General features: G+C 44.6%; 1 protein-coding gene across 1 annotated transcript in view; it reads left to right on the top strand.

Annotated features, from left to right (window-relative positions):
• The window catches only part of LOC311128611 (switch-associated protein 70-like), a 29,415-nt gene extending 14,573 nt beyond the window's left edge, over positions 1–14,842 (top strand). Inside the window, exons 8-12 of the mRNA XM_084160787.1 lie at positions 11,992–12,099; positions 12,444–12,610; positions 13,412–13,610; positions 14,106–14,202; positions 14,400–14,842. Of these exons, the coding sequence (XP_084016913.1) occupies positions 11,992–12,099; positions 12,444–12,610; positions 13,412–13,610; positions 14,106–14,202; positions 14,400–14,518 (690 nt within the window). The 3' untranslated portion in view covers positions 14,519–14,842. The remainder of the gene's footprint in view (positions 1–11,991; positions 12,100–12,443; positions 12,611–13,411; positions 13,611–14,105; positions 14,203–14,399) is intronic.
• Positions 14,843–23,277: the final 8,435 nt, after the last annotated feature.

Raw genomic sequence — 23,277 nt, 5'->3', positions numbered from 1 at the left:
GGGTTATTATAGCAGTTTAGGATTTATACTACCAGTTGTCGACTGACCTCAGTTAACATGATCCATGATGTCATTTTACAGGTAGCCTACTCCTGGAGGTACAACATATATTATAATGAGCCTGTTACAGTATTTTTTAAAAATGCTTCACTACTTCTCAAGTCTGTGGTGAAAGCACTTGATGGAAAAGTCCAGTGGGTGTGTGAAGGAGGTGTGACAGTTAAAGACAATAGGCTGATTATATGGTGGAGTTTTCTCTCTACTCTTTACTGCATTCAATTATAATGGAATGAAAGATCAGCACTTACCCACTCTCCCTTTCCTGAGTCAAGGAAAGCCTCTCTCTCTCTATCTCTACCTACTTGCTTTCTCCCATACCCTATATATATATATTTTTTTACATGTAAATAAATATTACGTTTACAGTTAAGTATTGCTGTTTTGATTAACAATTTATTTAGTGAAGGTTTATTTGTTGTTTGTCACACGGCTCAGGTGCTCTCATAGTATTGCTTGTGGGGGCGGGGGTTATGGGGGCTGTCACGTTCGTTCAAGGACGGGTCAGACCAAGGCGCAGCGTGAAATGCGTACATGTTTATTCAAATGATAAACACACGACAAAACAACAAACCAAACGACACGTGAAGTCCAAAGGCTACACACAAACAAGCCTACACACGGAACAAGATCCCACAACTACCTAGTGCCAATAGGCTGCCTAAGTATGATCCCCAATCAGAGACAACGAGTGACAGCTGCCTCTGATTGGGAACCACACCGGCCAACATAGATATACACACCCTGACTCAACATATAAGAGTCCCCTGAGTCAGGGCGTGACAGGGGCTGTTGTTTCTGTTACTCCCAGAGGAGTTTCAGTTCCTCATTAATGAACACCATTCCGTGAAGTCTCATGCTTAACCTTGACCCATGTTTAACTTGTGTAAAACTTGTAGAGAACTTACCGGAATTCCCAACTGCAGTGAATGAAGCATATTATGTTAGAAATGTTTATGAATATCAGAAACAGATCATTGTTCCCCCACTATGAAATCAGGAAGGGGACTGTGGATCTGTCTCCGTCCGTTAGTACATTCGTACGTTCATACGTTAGTCAGATGTGATATCTCAGACAGCATTGGCCCGATTTTGACAACTTGGGTGAATGATGCGTCTTGCTATAGAGATCCGGCATTTACAAAAGTACACTGATTGGCCAGATAGTGGCTCTATAACAACAGAATGAAAATGCAAATTTAGGAAGGTCACACCCCTCACCCTGTTTGACCTAAAGTCATACAATTCGGTACATAGGTCCCTTTCCTCAAAAGGAACAATTTTGCTTCAAGGACACATAAGGTCCACCATGATGGATTTTCCGCCATTTTGAATTTTGTGAAAAAGACTTAAAACACTACTCTTCTGGTACCAAATTACCGATCTGCACGAAACTTGATATGTGGCATCTATGGACAAAGGTCTCTCAATACACATTTTCAGACTAGTACCTAAAACAACATGGCCTCTATTGACCAATAAACATTCACGTGGGCATGGTTTGGCACATAAATGCATAGACACTGAGACTACAAAACATTAGGAACACCTTCCTAATATTGAGTTGCACCCCTTTTGCCCACAGAACAGCTTCAATTTGTCAGGGCATGTACTCTACAAGGTGTCGAAAGCGTTCCACAGGGATGCTGGCCCATTTTGACGCCAATGCTTCCCACAGTGTCAAGTTGGCCGGATGTCCTTTCTTGATACACATGGGAAACTGTTGAACGTGAAAAACCCAGCAGCGTTCTACTAAGCTAAATGGAATTGTTTTAAGAAGGTCATACCAAGGATCATTTTCCTATTTGATTTTGAATTTTAAGACCCCTTGAATAGGGTTTAAGTTTTTCCTGGTATTTTACAATTGTTCCATCCTGAGAATAAATCACTTTTCTCCCGGGTAACCCGGTATTTCCTGCCAAGTGTCATACAAAAGCATTATAAAGCATATAAATAGGCCTGTCTGAATTTGATTAGAGCTTTGATTGAAAATTCAACCCTGATGCTACCTGAGTGTGATAGGTGATTTGAAGGAGTCTGGCGCAGGAGGGTAAATCACAGAATGCAGAGTTTATTCCGTTGCACAGAGTTATGCTGGATAGCGTCAAACAGTCCAGTGCGCAAAACAGGCGCACTGGAACAAAACAGGCACACGGGGAAAATATACCCCGGCAATACAAAATAAACGTAGCTCAACCGAGCTACTCTCTCCTCACAATAAACAATCACCCACAGGGACAAGGGGGGCAGAGGGAATACTTATACATGTACTAATGAGGGGATATGAACCAGGTGTGTGTGTAATAGACAAGACAAAACAAATTAAATGATGAGATATGGACCGGCAGTGGCTAGAAGGCCGGTGACGACGAACGCCGAAGCCTGCCCGAACAAGGAAAGGAGGCAGCTTCGGAGGAAGTCGTGACACTGAGCCTGATGAGCCATACATTAAATACATTTTATGAGCCTTACATTAAAGACATTTAATGAGCCCAAGCCCAAATGATTGTGTCGTTATCCAATATACATATGATATAGGCTACTGCACATTACACATGACAGAAAAACATAGCCCATAGATGTAGCTAGCTATATGCTCTCTTGGGTAAATAAATGAAACTAGCTCATGTAGGCTAATCTTTTTGAGTGTGAACTGTATTACTGTACTGTATTATATGGGCTGGACATGCGCACATTGTTCAAACCATGATAAAGCAGGGAGAGAACATGCAATTCTGGTGCAGCACATGCGGCCTACAAAGTTACAAGTATAGGCTAGCGAATTAGATTTTAATTTTGAATTATAATAGGGCCTATTTGTATAATTAGTAGGCTGACGCATATATAGGCCTACCTTTCATAATATTTATCCTATTGTTATTAGCCTACCTCCTCTTTCTCTCTCTATTGTTGCTTTATTCCATCCTCGCTTTCAACAGTTCAAAATTTAATAAGTTTCATTGTCCTTATCGTCATCATTCTAATGTCACCCTTGAATAATATAGGACTATAATTAGATGCAGACGGCTTTCACTTCTCTTCACGAAAATTGAATGGTTATGGGTCTGAATAAATAACTGCTATAGCCTACCGCAATCGTGCGTTCGCTCTTCTTTCAAACAACCCGTGAGTTCTTTTGGCTGCTGTATTTAACGTTCAACAAACAAGAGCTTGCGTTCCTCTTCGAATAGTCTATTGGTATAACAAATGAAAAGAAAAAAAAACGATGTCCAGCAAGCTATTCAGTCTATTGTTTCCTGCATAGAACTCCAAGAGCTCAGGAGCGTTATTTAAGGAGAGAGGCCAGCGGAGTACAGGGTGTGCGAATTGTGCAAGAGACAGAGGCTATAAGTTAGAAGCTTATTATGCATAACCATCGATAATTAGCTAAATATAAGGCTAATACTGCATTGAATTTATTACCTGAAAGAGGTAGGCTACGACATCTATACAGTGGCTTGTGAAAGTATTCACCCCCCTTGGCATTTTTCCTATTTTGTTGCCTTACAACCTGGTATTAAAATGGATTTGTGGGGGGTTTGTATCATTTGATTTACACAACATGCCTACCACTTGAAGATGCTAAATATTTTTTTTTGTGAAACGAACAAGAAATAAGACAAATTACAGCTGCAAGTCTCTTGGGGTATGTCTCTATAAGCTTGGCACATCTAGCCACTGGGATTTTTGCCCATTCTACAAGGCAAAACTGCTTTACCAGTATGCTTAGGGTCATTGTTCTGCTGGAAGGTGAACCTCCGTCCCAGTCTCAAATCTCTGGAAGAGTGAAACAGGTTTCCCTCAAGAATTTCCCTGTATTTAGCGCCATCCATCATTCCTTCAATTCTGACCAGTTTCCCAGTCCCTGCCAATGAAAAACATCCCCACAGCATGATGCTGCCACCACCACGCTTCACTGTGGGGATGGTGTTCTCGGGGTGATGAGAGGTGTTGGGTTTGCGCCAGACATAGCGTTTTCCTTGATGGCCAAAAAGCTCAATTTTAGTATCATCTGACCGGAGTACCTTCTTCCATATGTTTGGGGAGTCTCCCACATGCCTTTTGGCGAACACCAAACGTGTTTGCTTTTTTTTTCTTTAAGCAATGGCTTATTTCTGGCCACTCTTCCGTAAATCCCAGCTCTGTGGAGTGTACGGCTTAACGTGGTCCTATGGACAGATACTCCAATCTCCGCTGTGGAGCTTTGCAGCTCCTTTAGGGTTATCTTTGGTCTCTTTGTTGCCTCTCTGATTAATGTCCTCCTTGCCTGGGCCGTGAGTATTGGTGGGTGGCCCTCTCTTGGCAGGTTTGTTGTGGTGCCATATTCTTTCCATTTTTTAAATAATGGATTTAATGGTGCTCCGTGGGATGTTCAAAGTTTCTGATATTTATTTATAACCCAACCCTGATCTGTACTTCTCCACAACTTTGTCCCTGACCTGTTTGGAGAGCTCCTTGGTCTTCATGGTGCCGCTTGCTTGGTGGTGCCCCTTGCTTAGTGGTGTTGCAGACTCTGGGGCCTTTCAGAACAGGTGTATATATACTGAGATCATGTGACAGATCATGTGACACTTAGATTGCACACAGGTGGACTTTATTTAACTAATTATGTGACTTCTGAAGGTAATTGGTTGCACCAGATCATATTTAGGGGCTTCATAGCAAAGGGGGTGAATACATATGCACGCACCACTTTTCCGTTATTCATTTTTTTCATTTCACTTGTCCATTACATGTCCATTACATGAAATCCAAATAAAAATCCTTTTAAATTACAGGTTGTAATGCAACAAAATAGGGAAAATGCCAAGGGGGGTGAATACTTTTGCAAGGCACTAGGGCTACATTTTTATCTAGAACAGCGTTATCTATTTTGGATGCAATTTGAATGGAGTTGGAGAGAGAGAAAGACTGTGAGAGAGTGCTCGCGCATGCACTGATTTACAAAAACAATATTCGAGTGATAGGCTGTTTTAACACTGCAGCTGCAATTTAAGAAAACAAATCTTTACAATTAAAAAATAAAGAGACCCCCGAAAGCCAGATGGAGAAGGGTAAATTAGATGCGCATTTGGTCTTTATATTACTGTAGCATAAGCTATGCTGCAGCAAATGTAGGCCTACCTGTCACAAGAAAAAAAGTTACCATGATGATAGGTCTACATGCATTGTGAACAGCGCTCCATACTGAGATGGGCAGTCTGTCCCCACCCTGAGCGTTGATGATTCATCATGCAGAGGCTGTAGAGAAGCCAGATTTAGACATCGCATATGATTTAACAGTTCCATTTCACGCCATGCTGTTCATATAAATTATTTATTATCATTTACTGGTTTCTCACAGTTATTTATCCCGGGAAAAGGGAGTGGTTTTGAGCGGTAAATCCCGGTAAATCTCGGTAACCGGGTTCCCGCCATTCAACCCTACCCTTGAAGTGTAAAAAAATATATACAAATTATTTGATGAAAATTGTTATTTGGCCTTACTGCTATTAACCCATACAAATGCATTGAATAACATATTCACTACATGGAACAACAGATAGTCCCCCCCCCCCCCCCAAAAAAAAAGGAAGGAAGTTTGTTCTGAAATGTCTGTCCTATATCTGAGGGCCTCCTGTAGCTCAGATGGTAGAGCATGGTGCTTGCAATGCCAGGATTGTGGGTTCAATTCCCACGGGGGGCCGGTATGAAAAATGTATGCACTCACTAACTATAAGTCGCTCTGGATAAGAGCGTTGATGAAAATGTAATATCAGGAATTATATATGTATTTAATCCCTAATTTTTGGCACTAAACACTCTCCATATACAGTGGGGAAAATAAGTATTTAGTCAGCCACCAATTGTGCAAGTTCTCCCACTTAAAAAGATGAGAGAGGCCTGTAATTTTCATCATAGGTACACGTCAACTATGACAGACAAAATGAGAACAAAAAATCCAGAAAATCACATTGTAGGATTTTTTTATTTTTTTATTTTTTTGCAAATGATGGTGGAAAATAAGTATTTGGTCAATAACAAAAGTTTCTCAATACTTTGTTACAGTGGGGAAAAAAAGTATTTAGTCAGCCACCAATTGTGCAAGTTCTCCCACTTAAAAAGATGAGAGAGGCCTGTAATTTTCATCATAGGTACACGTCAACTATGACAGACAAATTGAGAAAAGAAATTCCAGAAAATCACATTGTAGGATTTTTAATGAATTTATTTGCAAATTATGGTGGAAAATAAGTATTTGGTCACCTACAAACAAGCAAGATTTCTTGCTCTCACAGACCTGTAACTTCTTCTTTAAGAGGCTCCTCTGTCCTCCACTCGTTACCTGTATTAATGGCACCTGTTTGAACTTGTTATCTGTATAAAAGACACCTGTCCACAACCTCAAACAGTCACACTCCAAACTCCACTATGGCCAAGACCAAAGCGCTGTCAAAGGACACCAGAAACAAAATTGTAGACCTGCACCAGGCTGGGAAGACTGAATCTGCAATAGGTAAGCAGCTTGGTTTGAAGAAATCAACTTTGGGAGCAATTATTAGGAAATGGAAGACATACAAGACCACTGATAATCTCCCTCGATCTGGGGCTCCACGCAAGAGCTCACCCCGTGGGGTCAAAATGATCACAAGAACGGTGAGCAAAAATCCCAGAACCACATGGGGGGACCTAGTGAATGACCTCCAGAGAGCTGGGACCAAAGTAACAAAGCCTACCATCAGTAACACACTACGCCGCCAGGGACTCAAATCCTGCAGTCCCCCTGCTTAAGACAGTACATGTCCAGGCCCGTCTGAAGTTTGCTAGAGTGCCTTTGGATGATCCAGAAGAGGATTGGGAGAATGTCATATGGTCAGATGAAACCAAAATAGAACTTTTTGGTAAAAACTCAACTCGTCGTGTTTGGAGGACAAAGAATGCTGAGTTGCATCCAAAGAACACCATACCTACTGTGAAGCATGGGGGTGGAAACATCATGCTTTGGGGCTGTTTTTCTGCAAAGGGACCAGGACGACTGATCCGTGTAAAGGAAAGAATGAATGGGGCCATGTATCGTGAGATTTTGAGTGAAAACCTCCTTCCATCAGCAAGGGCATTGAAGATGAAATGTGGCTGGGTCTTTCAGCATGACAATGATCCCAAACACACCGCCCGGGCAACGAAGGAGTGGCTTCGTAAGAAGCATTTCAAGGTCCTGGAGTGGCCTAGCCAGTCTCCAGATCTCAACCCCATAGAAATTCTTTGGAGGGAGTTGAAAGTCTGTGTTGCCCAGCGACAGCCCCAAAATATCACTGCTCGAGAGGAGATCTGCATGGAGGAATGGGCCAAAATACCAGCAACAGTGTGTGAAAACCTTGTGAAGACTTACAGAAAACGTTTGACCTGTGTCATTGCCAACAAAGGGTATATAACAAAATATTGAGAAACTTTTGTTATTGACCAAATACTTATTTTCCACCATAATTTGCAAATAAATTCATTAAAAATCCTACAATGTGATTTTCTGGATTTTTTTTCCTCATTTTGTCTGTCATAGTTGACGTGTACCTATGATGAAAATTACAGGCCTCTCTCATCTTTTTAAGTGGGAGAACTTGTACAATTGGTGGCTGACTAAATACTTTTTTTCCCCACTGTATATACCCTTTGTTGGCAATGACACAGGTCAAACGTTTTCTGTAAGTCTTCACAAGGTTTTCACACACTGTTGCTGGTATTTTGGCCCATTCCTCCATGCAGATCTCATCTAGAGCAGTGATGTTTTGGGGCTGTCGCTGGGCAACACAGACTTTCAACTCCCTCCAAAGATGTTCTATGGGGTTGAGATCTGGAGACTGGCTAGGCCACTCCAGGACCTTGAAATGCTTCTTACGAAGCCACTCCTTCGTTGCCCGGGCGGTGTGTTTGGGATCATTGTCATGCTGAAAGACCCAGCCACGTTACATCTTCAATGCCCTTGCTGATGGAAGGAGGTTTTCACTCAAAATCTCACGATACATGGCCCCATTCATTCTTTCCTTCACACGGATCAGTCGTCCTGGTCCCTTTGTAGAAAAACAGCCCCAAAGCATGATGTTTCCACCCCCATGCTTCACAGTAGGTATGGTGTTCTTTGGATGCAACTCAGCATTCTTTGTCCTCCAAACACGACGAGTTGAGTTTTTACCAAAAAGTTATATTTTGGTTTCATCTGACCATATGACATTCTCCCAATCCTCTTCTGGATCATCCAAATGCACTCTAGCAAACTTCAGACGGGCCTGGACATGTACTGGCTTAAGCAGGGGGACACATCTGGCACTGCAGGATTTGAGTCCCTGGCGGCGTAGTGTGTTACTGATGGTAGGCTTTGTTACTTTGGTCCCAGCTCTCTGCAGGTCATTCACTAGGTCCCCCCGTGTGGTTCTGGGATTTTTGCTCACCGTTCTTGTGATCATTTTGACCCCACGGGGTGAGATCTTGCGTGGAGCCCCAGATCGAGGGAGATTATCAGTGGTCTTGTATGTCTTCCATTTCCTAATAATTGCTCCCACAGTTGATTTCTTCAAACCAAGCTGCCTACATATTGCAGATTCAGTCTTCCCAGCCTGGTGCAGGTCTACAATTTTGTTTCTGGTGTCCTTTGACAGCGCTTTGGTCTTGGCCATAGTGGAGTTTGGAGTGTGACTGTTTTGAGGTTGTGGACAGGTGTCTTTCATACTGATAACAAGTTCAAACAGGTGCCATTAATACAGGTAACGAGTGGAGGACAGAGGAGCCTCTTAAAGAAGAAGTTACAGGTCTGTGAGAGCCAGAAATCTTGCTTGTTTGTAGGTGACCAAATACTTACTTTCCACCATAATTTGCAAATAAATTCATTAAAAATCCTACAATGTGATTTTCTGGAATTTTTTCTCTCATTTTGTCTGTCATAGTTGACGTGTACCTATAATGAAAATTACAGGCCTCTCTCATCTTTTTAAGTGGGAGAACTTGCACAATTGATGGCTGACTAAATACTTTTTTCCCCCACTGTATGCAGTACTTCCATTCATTTTTTCAACTGGTACCGGGGGACCATCATTCGTGGGGGACGATATGTTGCCTTGTTTTTAATTAGATCTGAGAGAAGGAAAAAAAACGTATGCAAATGTAGCTGGCTCAGGGACACCTGTGAAAGAGCTGATGCCTGTATTCCGGTGCTGGTCTACTGGTTATTTAGATCTCTCAGACTACCCACTTCCCCCTTTGCACCAGCATCTGGAGGCCCAGGTTTTCTTCTTATGCGTCTTTCTTTGCTATTCAAGTTCTCGACTCAAATTAGATCAAGTACCACTGTCCAATTGAAAGAAGTCCTTATCTCTTTATATTATTTGGTTGCTGTTTTGTGACAATTATAAAGGTTAAATATATGATAAAGCGGTCTGATAAGTCTAATGATTGTAGCTTGTCTGTCCCACTGAAAAGCACCAGCCTGTCCAATATCCGTTTCTTCTCCTTTAGACTAAACTCAATGGCAAGTTCATTTTTAAAGCCTGTTGAATTGAGATGGATTTTCCCTAGCAGTTTCCCTAAAGTAACCTGTAGTTGAGAGTGTAAGGGCTGAATTAACACTGTCACGTTGACTCAAAACAATTTTTTTAATTTTTCCTAAATAAGTCTATATAACACACTGTTGTTGTTAGAATCTTAATATCACGGACAGAATTTGTGTTATAAGCAATTTTAAGAGGACATGGCTTCCCCCTGCCTCTTATTTAATGCCAGTCATTCACTGGCAGACAGCCAGATGATGGCCCATCGAAACTACACCTAAACTATATAAAAATTAATTTCACACATATAATAATAATTGAGTTAGCCTAAAGACAAGATTAAATTGACAATAGATTAAGATTAAGATCACTTTATTCATCATATGTACACAAGGTCCAACTAAAATGTGACTTCTGCTTTATCCCAACCCTTCCGAAAGACACACACACATATACAGGCTGGAAAGGTTGGAGCAGGGGGCTGCCACACTGGGCGCCCATGGAGCAGTTGCTAATAGTCTGATGGGTGAGAACATTATCTATTGATAAATTGTATATGAAGAATCTGATTAACAGCGCAGCTTGGAATTCAAAGTTTCAAGTTTGGAGTTTGAAGTTTTATTTGTCACATGTACAAGTACAGTGAAATGCATAACTTGCAAGCCCTGCCCTGCCCAACAGTGCAGTATTACATATCAAAATAGTATAATGAAAACAACCACGATAAATAAGAAATAAGAGAGGAAGCTATATACTTGAGGTAGATATGTACATGTAGGCAAGATATTAGGAGAAAGTAACTGTTAGCAGGATAAATAATAATATTAAACAGTATGGCAGCAACATAAATGGAGGGTGTTTGTGTGTATGTAAGTGTGTGGGTGTTGGTGAGTGTGTGCAAGAGTGTCAATGTAGGCCTAAAAGGTGGATGGATATACATGTAAACAGGGCTGAAAAGTGACTGGTAGCAGGAATACAGTGGGGGGAAAAAAGTATTTAGTCAGCCACCAATTGTGCAAGTTCTCCCACTTAAAAAGATGAGAGAGGCCTGTAATTTTCATCATAGGTACACGTCAACTATGACAGACAAATTGAGACATTTCTTTCCAGAAAATCACATTGTAGGATTTTTAATGAATTTATTAGCAAATTATGGTGGAAAGTAAGTATTTGGTCACCTACAAACAAGCAAGATTTCTGGCTCTCACAGACCTGTAACTTCTTCTTTAAGAGGCTCCTCTGTCCTCCACTCGTTATCTGTATTAATGGCACCTGTTTGAACTTGTTATCAGTATAAAAGACACCTGTCCACAACCTCAAACAGTCACACTCCAAACTCCACTATGGCCAAGACCAAAGAGCTGTCAAAGGACACCAGAAACAAAATTCTAGCCAGTCTCCAGATCTCAACCCCATAGAACATCTTTGGAGGGAGTTGAAAGTCTGTGTTGCCCAGCGACAGCCCCAAAACATCACTGCTCTAGAGGAGATCTGCATGGAGGAATGGGCCAAAATACCAGCAACAGTGTGTGAAAACCTTGTGAAGACTTACAGAAAACGTTTGACCTGTGTCATTGCCAACAAAGGGTATATAACAAAGTATTGAGAAACTTTTGTTATTGACCAAATACTTATTTTCCACCATAATTTGCAAATAAATTCATTAAAAATCCTACAATGTGATTTTCAGGATTTTTTTTTCTCATTTTGTCTGTCATAGTTGACGTGTACCTATGATGAAAATTACAGGCCTCTCTCATCTTTTTAAGTGGGAGAACTTGCACAATTGGTGGCTGACTAAATACTTTTTTCCCCCACTGTATATAAATACTTATGGTAATACACTAATGGTAATATATTCACGTAATAATGACCAGTAGCAGGATAAATGGATAGATACTTATGGTAATGGTAATCAATAATCAATGAACATCTTGACACAGAGGCAGGGGAAGGAGAGCCAAAAAGTGACATTCAAATTCTCCTACAGAGTCACAAGCAGGTAAGACGTTGTGATGTCTATATATGTATGTATAGTATCAGAAAGAGCAGATTCTGCAGTTTCTAAATCACCTATCCTTGCTAAACTACTCTTAAAAATGACCCATTGAGCTCTATTTCAAAATATAACTTTTTGGCAGATTTACTGCGATTCCATGCGCAACACTCAAAATATGCCATTCTGTTCTTTTGAAATGCATTTTCTTAAATTCATAATGTTCCTTAAAGCCTCCATGCAGTCTTTTTAATGTTATTTTTTAAATCATCACTGTATGTCTAATAAATCACTGTGTTTATTTCCCTGGGCCTCATTTTGCCGTTGAAATGCTTTGGACCTCATAGAGTGGAAGTATCATAAAAAAAAGGGGGGGGGTCCCTTTTCCAGTGTTAAGGCTTCCTCTCCCTTGGCTCCTGACAGAAACTGGAGGAGGCAGCGGCCACAGCGACTCTGGAGGAGCAGAGGAGAAAGCAGACCCAGACTGACCTGCAGGACCGCTACAGAACAGACCTGGAGAGAGAGAAAATGGTAACCAACCACAAAGCTGCATTCTAGCTCTGTTCCAGGAAGTGCATACTCAGAATGAGTGCAACAACGTATTGCTCAGTGAGACTTCTCTCATGACTTTGAATCATTGCGTTTGATGAATAACAAAGTATTATTACTATTATTATTACTATTACTCACAGTATGAGTAACAGTATTATTTATGGAGTTATCTGGGAAAATCTACACTAAACACCAATGAATGACACATGCACAGCACATGCTACTTTGTACTGTGATCGAGTGTGTGTGTGCGTGTCCGTGCATTAATGTCTGTGAGTCCAGATGATCATATCAAACTGTGTGTGTCCACTGTCCTCCGTCAGGTGCGTCAGCAGATGGAGGAGCAGGTGGCCCAGAAGTCCAGTGAGTTGGAGCAGTACCTGCAGCGTGTCAGGGAGCTGGAGGATATGTACCACCGCCTGGAGGATGCACTAGAGGACGAGAGACAGGCCAGGCAGGATGAGGAGACCATGCGCAAACTACAGACCAGGTTAGGCACAACACACACTTGACACACTCATAGACAGTAGCCTTACACTGAGTGTACAAAACATTAGGAACACTTTCCTAATAGTGATTTCCTCCCCCCTTTTTGCCTTCAGAACAGCCTCAGTTCGTCCGGGCATGGACTCCACAAGGTGTCGAAAGCGTTCCATAGGGATGCTGGCCCATGTTGACTCCAATGCTTCCCACAGTTGTATCAAGTAGGCTGGATGTCCTTTGGGTGGTGGAACATTCTTGATACACACGGGAAACTGTTGAGCGTGAAAAACCCAGCAGCGTTGCAGTTCTTGACACACACAAACCGGTGCGCCTGGCACCTACTACCATGCCCCATTCAAAGGCACTTCAATCTTTTGTCTTTCCCATTCACCCTCTGAATGACACACATACACAATCCATGTCTCAATTGTCTCAAGGCTTAGAAATCCTTCTTTAACCTGTCTCCTCCCTTTCATCTACACTGACTGAAGTGGATTTAACAAGTGACATCAATAAGGGATCATAGCTTTCACCTGGATGCACCCGGGCAGTCTATGTCATGGAAAGAGCAGGTGTTCCTAATGTTTTGTACACTCAGTGTACGTGCACTGATTAAAGGTAGTACACTATATAGGGAAAAGGGTGCCATGTGGGACACAACTTCACACGACACACACAGATCGCACAGTTGTGTATCGGTAGGCTGTGTATAGATGTTAATGTTCACATTCTCAGGCATCTGCACCCAGCATTTGTTTGTCTGTCTGTGATTGGTTCATGTGGTGTGTCTGTTTCTGCATGTACTCAGGCTTCTGGAGGAGGAGTCAGCCAAGCGGGCAGAGCTGGAGCAGATCCACCTGCAGCAGCAGAGGGCCATCTCCCAGACCCAGGCTGAGAAGCAGGAGCTGGAGAGCGAGCGGCTGGCCAAGGAGACGGCCCTGCAGGCAGCCATGCTGCAGCTGGATAGTCTTGAGAGAGAGAGGCACGGAGCGCTGGAGCAGTACGAGGTCAGAGAACACCCTGTCTGTGTTTCAATATGGCTGCTAGTAGGGACCATGTCCCCTATTAACACATCACTTAAAGTAAGGTGTTACCAGGCCATTTCATAAACAAGATTTAAAGAAATTGGCAGGAAGTACTTCCTTTAGACCTATATGTCTTTATCTTGTGTTGTTGCTGGTAGCTGTAGGTCTATCTGTGAGCAACCACTGGTCTTTATTCAGCTGAAGATAGTGTTGAGTCAGTGGAAGGCTGACCACCACCCTGACAGTAAGCACAACTGACCGCAACCGTCTAAAGTGGTTTGGCACCAAACTAGGCTTCTTCTTGAATTACTCGCAACACAAAACCATCATAGAGGTCTCTCCTTGCACTCTGTTGCCATCTAGTGGTGATTTCACTGAGAACTGTCTCTACTTCAAGAACAATATCATAACTTCTTTATTACTTAAAGGGACTTCTACTTGCCGTCATTGAGATATATGTGTGTGTTTGTGTTACAGGAGGTGAGAATGAAACTGGAGCAGGCAGCTAATAAGACCAAGAGCTGGAAGGACAAGGTGGCCAAGCACGAGGGGCTGGTCCGTCTCATCCAGCCAGGTAAGTAAGAATGGTAGAATGTCCTCCACTGCATATTCATGTTCTGTTCTGTTCTTTCCATACTCATATTACCATGTTATTGATGTCTTTATTCTATTGATCTGTTGTTTCAATACAGTCTGTGATGTTTTCTTTCTCCCTCTGTCTGTCTGTCTGTCTGTCTGTCTGTCTGTCTGTCTGTCTGTCTGTCTGTCAAGGTGATAAAGGACCACAGAGGATGACTAACTGGGGCCCAGCAGCATTCACAGACACTGAGCTGGACCTGAGGAAGAAGTCCTGGCAGGAGAGGAAGAACCACAACCAGTCAGCCCAGTAGACTAGAGACGGTGCTTCTTACCCGATGGTCCAGACATCTTACTGTGACCTTGTAGCATCAGGATACTGTTGTCTTATTGTTGTTGAGAATTAACTCATGTGTACAGTTGCAAAATTCCGGAAACTTTCTGAAAATGTCCAGGATTTCCTGCTTATTTTCTCATAATTCTGGTAATCTTCTAACCGGGATTTCTGGAATTTTGCAACCCTACTGTGCCAATGCTTTGACATTCCAAGTGTTAGCCCATTCTGATAACAGAGGTCTTTAACCAGGAAATATAGCTGTAGATATTCAGTGAATAATATGTAAAAAAATAAATAAAAATAAATAAAGTGAGTGTCATGTGAATGTAATAATATTAAAGTAGTAATAAACTTAAAGTAATAAGATTAAAGTAATAAGATGTTTTATATTTAAAATGGCAATGCATAAGTAGCGCATCTTATAAAATATATTTAAAGACATTTCTTTATACTGTTGCTGTCTGTTTTAATGGATGAGGGATGTGAGAATTATATGTGTTAGAATAGTAGGCGAGTAGTGAAGGTTAAAATAAAATAGATATGGCATGTATATATGGCTCTGGGTTAGATATGCTCAGCCTTGATATATATTTTATACATTTCATTAAATTGAATTTTTTTCTGTCAATCGAACCATTTAAAATGTAATTTCCTGGTTTGCCTGTGGGAACTGTGGAACCTTGAGTAATATTCCTATGAAATACTTGGCCGATGTCCTCTTGTGGTTTCATGAGTTAAAGCATCTGTTGGCTCTGCTGTAACTCACAGTAATATTATACTGTGGTGGGCTAAGAGTTACTGTAGATACCTTGATCTACTTGAGTCCATAGCTATAGTTCCCCTTGTGTTGTAGTTAGGTGAAGTTAAATTTAACCAAACATAGGCGAGTGTGAGCTGAGCTCTGTGCTTGTGTGTGTAATAATGAATGTTGGTGCAGTGAGAACTCATGAGATCTGACTGCAGGGATGAAACTGCTGGGCTCTAGTGTTTCTCTGCGGGCTCTGAGCTGGGTTCTATTCTCTCTGGGGGAACCAGGGCCCTGGACTGGGATCCATTCTCTCTCTCTTGGGACCCCAGGTCCTGCTGAACTCCATTCTCCACTCTGCCTCCACCACAAGAAGTTCATTAGTCTCTCTCAGTCTCCAGTTTACTCTCCTCCCTCTTCATTTTCCTCAATGAAAGAACCACAAATAAGGTGGTTGAAGGTTTTCAATCTGCTCTTTAATTGCATCTTGCCCTGAGCCAATTACCCCTGTGTGAAAAGTAACTAATTGACCCAGATCATTCTTGTGACATAACAGGAAGGGGAGTGAAGACCGGTGATGAGCAGGTGCACAAGGTGTTGGAATGGTTGAATGAAACTGTTTATTAGGTTGTAATTACATTTATGCTGCATCAACTTTAAAGGAAAGTTGTTGTAAAGAGTGTGACTTGCATACATTTGGCCACCCATATGGGCTAGTCAGGGCCCCCCACCTTGCAGGCAAAACATTTTGGTGGCGGAGAGACATTTGCAGTTTAAAAGTACATTTCTGCAATTCCTCACATTTTGCCATGGGGCGTTGAGAAAATGTTGCTGTTTTAAAGCACATTTTCTACACATTTTGCCACGACTTATGCCATGTTCATATAATATCTGAGTGAAAGTGAGTAATACAATCAATTGGGGCCCCCTGGAAGTCAGGACAGTGTCTCAGGGGCGTCATGCACCCCAAAAAGCCATAATCATTATGCTTAATTCTATGTAAAAGAAATATGTATATTTTTCTGCATATCTAAGCATACCTCTTGAGCTTTTTGTATCCTCCTGACTGGTGGTTATTTAAAAAAAAACTAAATATGCTTCTCTGCATCGCTACTAAAATCTGGGTAAAAGATTGAAAGGAGTCTTATTCAGTACATTTAGTAATTGCTTGCTTTTCTAAAGTCTACCAACCTTGCCAGCAGGCATGCCAGCTAAGATAGTTAGACATTAAACAAGCTAGCTACTCTAACTTGATTGATAGCCTGAAATGGCTTCTTGGTACAGGTAGCTGTAGTTATGAGGTTGGGAGATTGGGAGCCTATCTGGGCTAGCTAAAGCAAACGTAATAAAATTGCTAGGTGGCTAGTAGTATTACAGAGAAACAACAACAACAAATAAAAAACATTTTTTAAACAGGACAAATCTGAGGGGGTACGTGCCCCTGTGCTCACTATGGGCATGATGCCTCTGCTGGCTCTCATCACTCTTTGTCAGTGTCATCACACTGCCTTGTGGGTGATAAGAGCCAGAGCAGGTTCTGTGGTTCTGCTGTGGGTCTGTGGTTCTCCTCTCCCAGCATGTTGCTGTGTCCTGCACATGTACCAGATGTAGTATCGCTAGCTGGTTAGCCGAGCGTACTGTTGCCCTTGCTAAACCAAGACCATAGTTACCACACACAGGAATTACTGTATCCCATAACAACCATTATAGACTCTCTGTTCTGTGTGTCTCTGGCACTGACTCCTTTTGCATGCACTCCAAAGTCTCTCTTCCGAGAAAAGCCTCTTCCTCCTTAACTCTCCGAGTGCGTCACCACAGCTTTGTTCCCATGCCAGACGAAATAAATAAATGAGACCAAACACAGAGAGTAAACATATAATGAGAGTCATATTATGTGACAGTGATGTCGTTAGGAGGCAGCGATCCAGCCCAGAATGTGATGCACAGCCAGCCGGCAGAGGCTGGTTTAACAGGAAGAGAGCAATGATCATAGGAGGAGAGGGGAAGAGAGATTGTGAGCCTTGCCGCTGTGGAGCTGCCAACAGAGCTTGTTCTGGTGTCCTAAGGGACAGAAGAGCACCACCTCCTCTCTCACATCTCATATTAACCCCCTGTCCCCTATCTCCCCCACACCCAGGGTGGTGTTCATTGTGTCTGGGATCTGCTCTAGGACCAGACCACACAGCCTAGAGACTTCCACATGAGCTGCCTGGAGGAGGGCAGAACACCACACAGCCGGCTGCCATAAGGGAAACTAAACACTGTGCATGGTTGTTTATGTGAGCCCAAGCTGCAGTACTTTCTCCTAACTCCAACTCCACATGTGTGAATGACGTCTTTGTTTGTCTCCTCCCTGATCTTCCTCAATGATTTTCTCAAACATCTCATTTCAGACCAGAGTGTATTTGTTCTTAATCTGGATCATTCGAAGCGGGACTGTGATCAGTCATACATTGGAGTGGAGAAAGACAACATTTCATGTCTCAGGTAATGTCCTACTACATCAATAGTTCTCACTGCTGAGACTTGAATGCTTCAGCACCCCCTACAACTCAACCACACACACAGAACCCACAGTCATTGAGAAAACCATATTGTGGAATCCCAAGTAATTTGGTCCCATGCTAACGTGGTATAACGCTTAAAGTGCAGGACTATTAGCCAGATAGTTTTGAACTAACGACAACCAACATTGTGATATAGCTTCTTATACACCACCACTGCTGCCACAATCAAGACCTTCTCAAATTCCAAATGGGTATTTTACAAGAATGAAATAGTAAAACCAAACATTTAAACAGAGGGATTTGAGGCCTCCTCTCTGAGGGGGTTTTGCCCACTGTCACCATCTGCTTCTGCTTACCAGCACATTTACAGTTGAAAACAACCGCTTCTCACCCATTTTAAGACTGCGTCCTAGTCCTATATAATACATCTGCTGTTAAAGACTGTAGGGTTTATTTGTAGCCTGCGGTCCAATTTGTTTGGTATTAATTTAAATCACTGTGCACATAACTAAGTCAAGGCCTCTACACCCCTGTCAGACCTTCAATACATAACCTGTAGGCCACTGGGGACAGGCCCTTAGTAGCTACATAAAGAAATGCATTTTATTGACCACAGATTTCTCTGGTTCAACAACGTTAGGAGCACAGAGGGTATATCTGAACATATGAGCTGGTATCGCAAAGGGAAAGGTAGCTGCAGGGCTTGTTTAATGAAGGTCAACATTGATCACAGAGCAAGAGTGGATGATTGTCTGTATATGTCCTTCCTGTTGCAGCAAGAGGGGGGGGGGGGCAGAGATTGTATGATACATCTGATTAGGCTATGGTCCTGGGGAGAAGGAAGCTCCCTGCTCCTCTCCTTCATTAAATTAAAAGTGGAGTGATTAGCCAGAAGAGCCACAGAGCAGGACTTGGCTTCAGGCCTGCCACTAAACTGCCCCTGACTCAGGGAGAGGAATTGCACCACACACACACTAACACACACTTCCATTCCCTCTGGGACTATGTCACCTACAAACTGAGTTAGGATGTTGAACTATTTCCTTTAATGCAAATGGCATGATTAATTCTCTCCTTCTCTGTCACAGTGTGTGTTCCACTACTTCAAGTCCTGCTCCGCCACCACCACCACCCCTGTGACTATGGGAATGGGAATGTTTGTCCCTGTCACGATCGTCTTGAAAAGGAGTAGACCAATACGCAGCGTGTTGAGCGAACATGATAGACTTTATTTTAATAACGCACAAAAACCAAAACAATAGACGACTCGTGAAGTCCACAGTAACAATGCCCGTAAAGGAACAAAAACCCACAAACACAAAGTGAAACACAGACAGTTAAATATGGCTCCCAATCAGAGACAACCAGCACACAGCTGACACTCGTTGCCTCTGATTGGGAGTCACTCAGTCACACATAGAAATGACCACCCTAGAACACCCAAACAAAGAAACAGAACACAATGAATGAACACACCCTGGCTCAACATATAGAGTCCCAGAGCCAGGGTGTGACAGTACCCCCCCCTAAAGGCGCGGACTGCGACCGCGCCTAAATACGAGCAAAACAGGGGAGGGCTGGGTGGGCATACCTTCTCGGCGGCGGTTCTGGCTCCGGCCTTGCCCACCACCCTCCAATCAACCCCCCATAGCGCCCCTGGTCCGGTCTGACCCCGCTGGCTGGATCTGGACTGGACATTGACGGAGCGGATTGCTTACGCTCCGTTGTGGAGCAGCTGACCGGTCTTACCAGGCTGACGACTCGTACCCCGGGCTTGGTGCGAGTAGCAGGAACGGGCTGAACCAGGCTGACGACTCGCACCCCTGGCTTGGTGCGAGTGGCAGGAACGGGCCGGGCTGGGCTGTCGACGCACACCGTAGGCTTGGTGCGTGGAGCAGGAACAGGCCGGGCTGGGCTGTCGACGCACACCGTAGGCTTGGTGCGTGGAGCCAGGACAGGCCGGACAGGGCTGGCGACGCACACCGTAGGCTTGGTGCGTGGAGCCGGGACAGGCCGGACAGGGCTGGCGACGCACACCGTAGGCTTGGTGCGTGGAGCAGGGACAGGCCGGGCAGGGCTGGCGACGCACACCGTAGGCTTGGTGCGTGGAGCAGGAACAGGCCAGGCTGGGCTGGCGACGCACACCGTAGGTTTGGTGCGTGGAGCAGGAACAGGCCGGGCTGGGCTGTCGACGCACACCGTAGGCTTGGTGCGTGGAGCAGGAACAGGCCGGGCTGGGCTGGCGACGCACACCGTAGGTTTGGTGCGTGGAGCAGGAACAGGCCGGGCTGGGCTGGCGACGCACACCGTAGGTTTGGTGCGTGGAGCAGGAACAGGCCGGGCTGGGCTGGCGACGCACACCGTAGGTTTGGTGCGTGGAGCAGGAACAGGCCGGGCTGGGCTGGCGACGCACACCGTAGGTTTGGTGCGTGGAGCAGGAACAGGCCGGGCAGGGCTGGCGACGCACACCGTAGGCTTGGTGCGTGGAGCAGGGACAGGCCGGACAGGGCTGGCGACGCACACCGTAGGCTTGGTGCGTGGAGCAGGGACAGGCCGGACTGGGCTATGGAGACGGATAGGAGACCTGGAGTGAAGAGCTGCCACAACCCGTCCTGGCTGAATGCCTACCTTCACACACTCTGTGTGAGGCATCAGCACAGGACGTACAGGGCTGTGTACCCGTACTGGCATAACAGCACGTGATACTGGCGCAGGATATCCGGGACCGAGGAGAGGCACTGGAGGCCCCGAGCGCTGAGCCGGCACACTCCGTCCTGGCTGCATGCCCACCTTCGCACAACACGTGCGGGGTGCTCGCACAGGACGTACCGGACTATGCCGGACCACTCGTGGCACAGTGCGCAGCTCCGCATACCGCGGAACCTGCCCAGTCTCATGCTGCCATGCCTGAGTACGAGGAGTTGGCTCTGCTCTCCATCCAGGCTCCGCCAACCTGCCTTCTGGCCCCCAAAACCCGGTGGCCTTCTCCCTTCGTCTCCTATTTCGCCCTGTGGCAGCCTCCTGCTGCCCAGTCGCCCATGCCGTGTGCCCCCCCCTAAAAAATTATTGGGGGTGCCTCTCGTCCGTCCGACGATGGCACTGCTGACGCCGCTGCTCCTCTCCTGCCTGGGTCTCCCCCTTCATAGCCCTCCGGTACCGGACGGCCTCCTCCTCGGTAATCTGCCCCCAACCGAGGAGGACATCCACCAGAGTCACCTCCTGCGTGTGTTCCTGGACACGCTGCTTGGTCGTTGTATGGTGGGTTTTTCTGTCACGATCGTCTTGAAAAGGAGTAGACCAATACGCAGCGTGTTGAGCGAACATGATAGACTTTATTTTAATAACGCACAAAAACCAAAACAATAGACGACTCGTGAAGTCCACAGTAACAATGACCGTAAAGGAACAAAAACCCACAAACACAAAGTGAAACACAGACAGTTAAATATGGCTCCCAATCAGAGACAACCAGCACACAGCTGACACTCGTTGCCTCTGATTGGGAGTCACTCAGTCACACATAGAAATGACCACCCTAGAACACCCAAACAAAGAAACAGAACACAATGAATGAACACACCCTGGCTCAACATATAGAGTCCCAGAGCCAGGGTGTGACAGTCCCAGCTCAGCTGCGGTAGGTACAGCACATCACACTGAGGTCTGATTAACTGACAAGAAGTTCACATGATCTTTTCAGAGCTACGTAATTCACAGCTCCCCCAGGGACATTCGTCTGTATTTTTCCATTCTGTTCTTTTCTTCAGTGGGACATCAATTAGAATAGGCCAGAAGTAGTGTGAAGTGAAGGGAGGGGGGTTCAGTATTGCCTCCCTTCCTTTTGTTTGCTCTCGTTTCTCTCTTTAAACTCTGGGGAGAGATCTGGTTTCAATGACTTGCTATTGTTTTCTGTCTATCTACAGTGTTTGAGCAGTGTGTCCCACATCAACACTACCACACTACTTAGAATGAACGGCCAATACATTCTAAGTGGTTTGCTAGTGTGGACATAAGGAGGTAGTATACTCCATCCCCATACTCCTGGTTTATTGCTCCACAGCCGTTCTCTATAGTAACCAGCGAGTTACTGTAAGTGTGTGAAGTCAGTGGCTGGTCCATCTCCAACTCTCTCTCTCTCTCTCTCTCTCTCTCTCTCTCTCTCTCTCTCTCTCTCTCTCTCCCACTCCGAGGTAGGAACCAGAGGAGAAGCAGAGAACAGGAATCTCTTGGTCCGTCCCTGGGGGTCACAGCCGTGCCAAGATGCATTCCAGACATAGCCGCCTCTCTGCTCGATTAAACCCCACTGATCACTGCACACACAAAGTGAGACCTCAGCACCAACCAGCCAACCGGCCAGACAGTCAGCCAGGCCACGGTAATACTGTACTGTAGGTTCAGCACCAGTCCCTCTCAAGTCTCCCTACTCTTCTCTGAGTGGCTTGTTTTAATCACCTCATTCCATTTGATGTGTAGTCCACTCCCCGCTCTTAACCACTTCTGGTCTGTTACTGTGTGTGTATTTTTGTCACAACTCACAAGCCTAATCCCATCTGGCCCATGTTTTTCTCTACATCCTGCTGCCTGGGCCTGAGTGTAGGATCGATCATGGTCCACACCAGCAGATGGCCAGGCAGGGTGCTTGGGTTCCAGATGAGGTCTTAATCGTGTCAAAGATCTTCCACCTCCTGCTGGGAGGCTCGGCTCGGCTCTGTTCAATTCTGTCTCCGGGCCGGCTGCTGGCTGCTGGGAGCACCTGTGGGAGCAGGGGAACTGTCCTCTCCAGCCTCCTCAATAGTTGAAAGCCTCCAACATCGAATAAATCAGAGGAACATGGAGGTACATGGCGCGCACGCACGTGCATGCACACACAAACACACACAAACACACACACACACACACACACATACACACACAGAGAGAGAGAGCTGGTGGAGCCCCAGTCGTACCAAAGGGGTGGTATGGTGTTGGTAATCTAAGTGAACCATTAGACCCTCTCTCTTTTATTATAGCATGGACGTTTCTGGAAGATAATAACCACATCCAGGTCACAGTGTACCCAAAACCGCAACAGGGACCAACAGCAGTGACTTAGAGTCATTCCTCTTCTAGTACGCCATGAACAACATGCATTTCATCACATGAACAGGTTTTTGGCTGCATGGAAATGTACTTAGGACCCCTATCAAACTCCATACACGTGCAGAGGAGAAGTGTCAATAAATCACTGTTAGGAGCAAAGGCCTGGAGACACAGCTGGGAGTCATGGGGCTAAAAAAACAGCAGGATGAGGGTGGAAAAGTCTGTAAATCGGTAAATCGTACTAAAGAAATCAGATCCACTGGCAGCAGGATCAACCCTCTGGACATTATTAGAAGCAGAAAATCAACACGATAAGGAATCAGAGTTTTTGCAGTTAGAATTTGATGAAACAACTGGAGTTGATGCCCTTGTTCCTTTACAAGTCCTTGCCTTGTCCCAGTGCTG

This window comes from Coregonus lavaretus (genome assembly GCF_964263955.1).
Source record: "Coregonus lavaretus genome assembly, chromosome: 4".
Classification (NCBI taxonomy): Eukaryota; Metazoa; Chordata; class Actinopteri; order Salmoniformes; family Salmonidae; genus Coregonus; species Coregonus lavaretus.
This window is presented reverse-complemented; position numbering and strand designations above follow the sequence as displayed.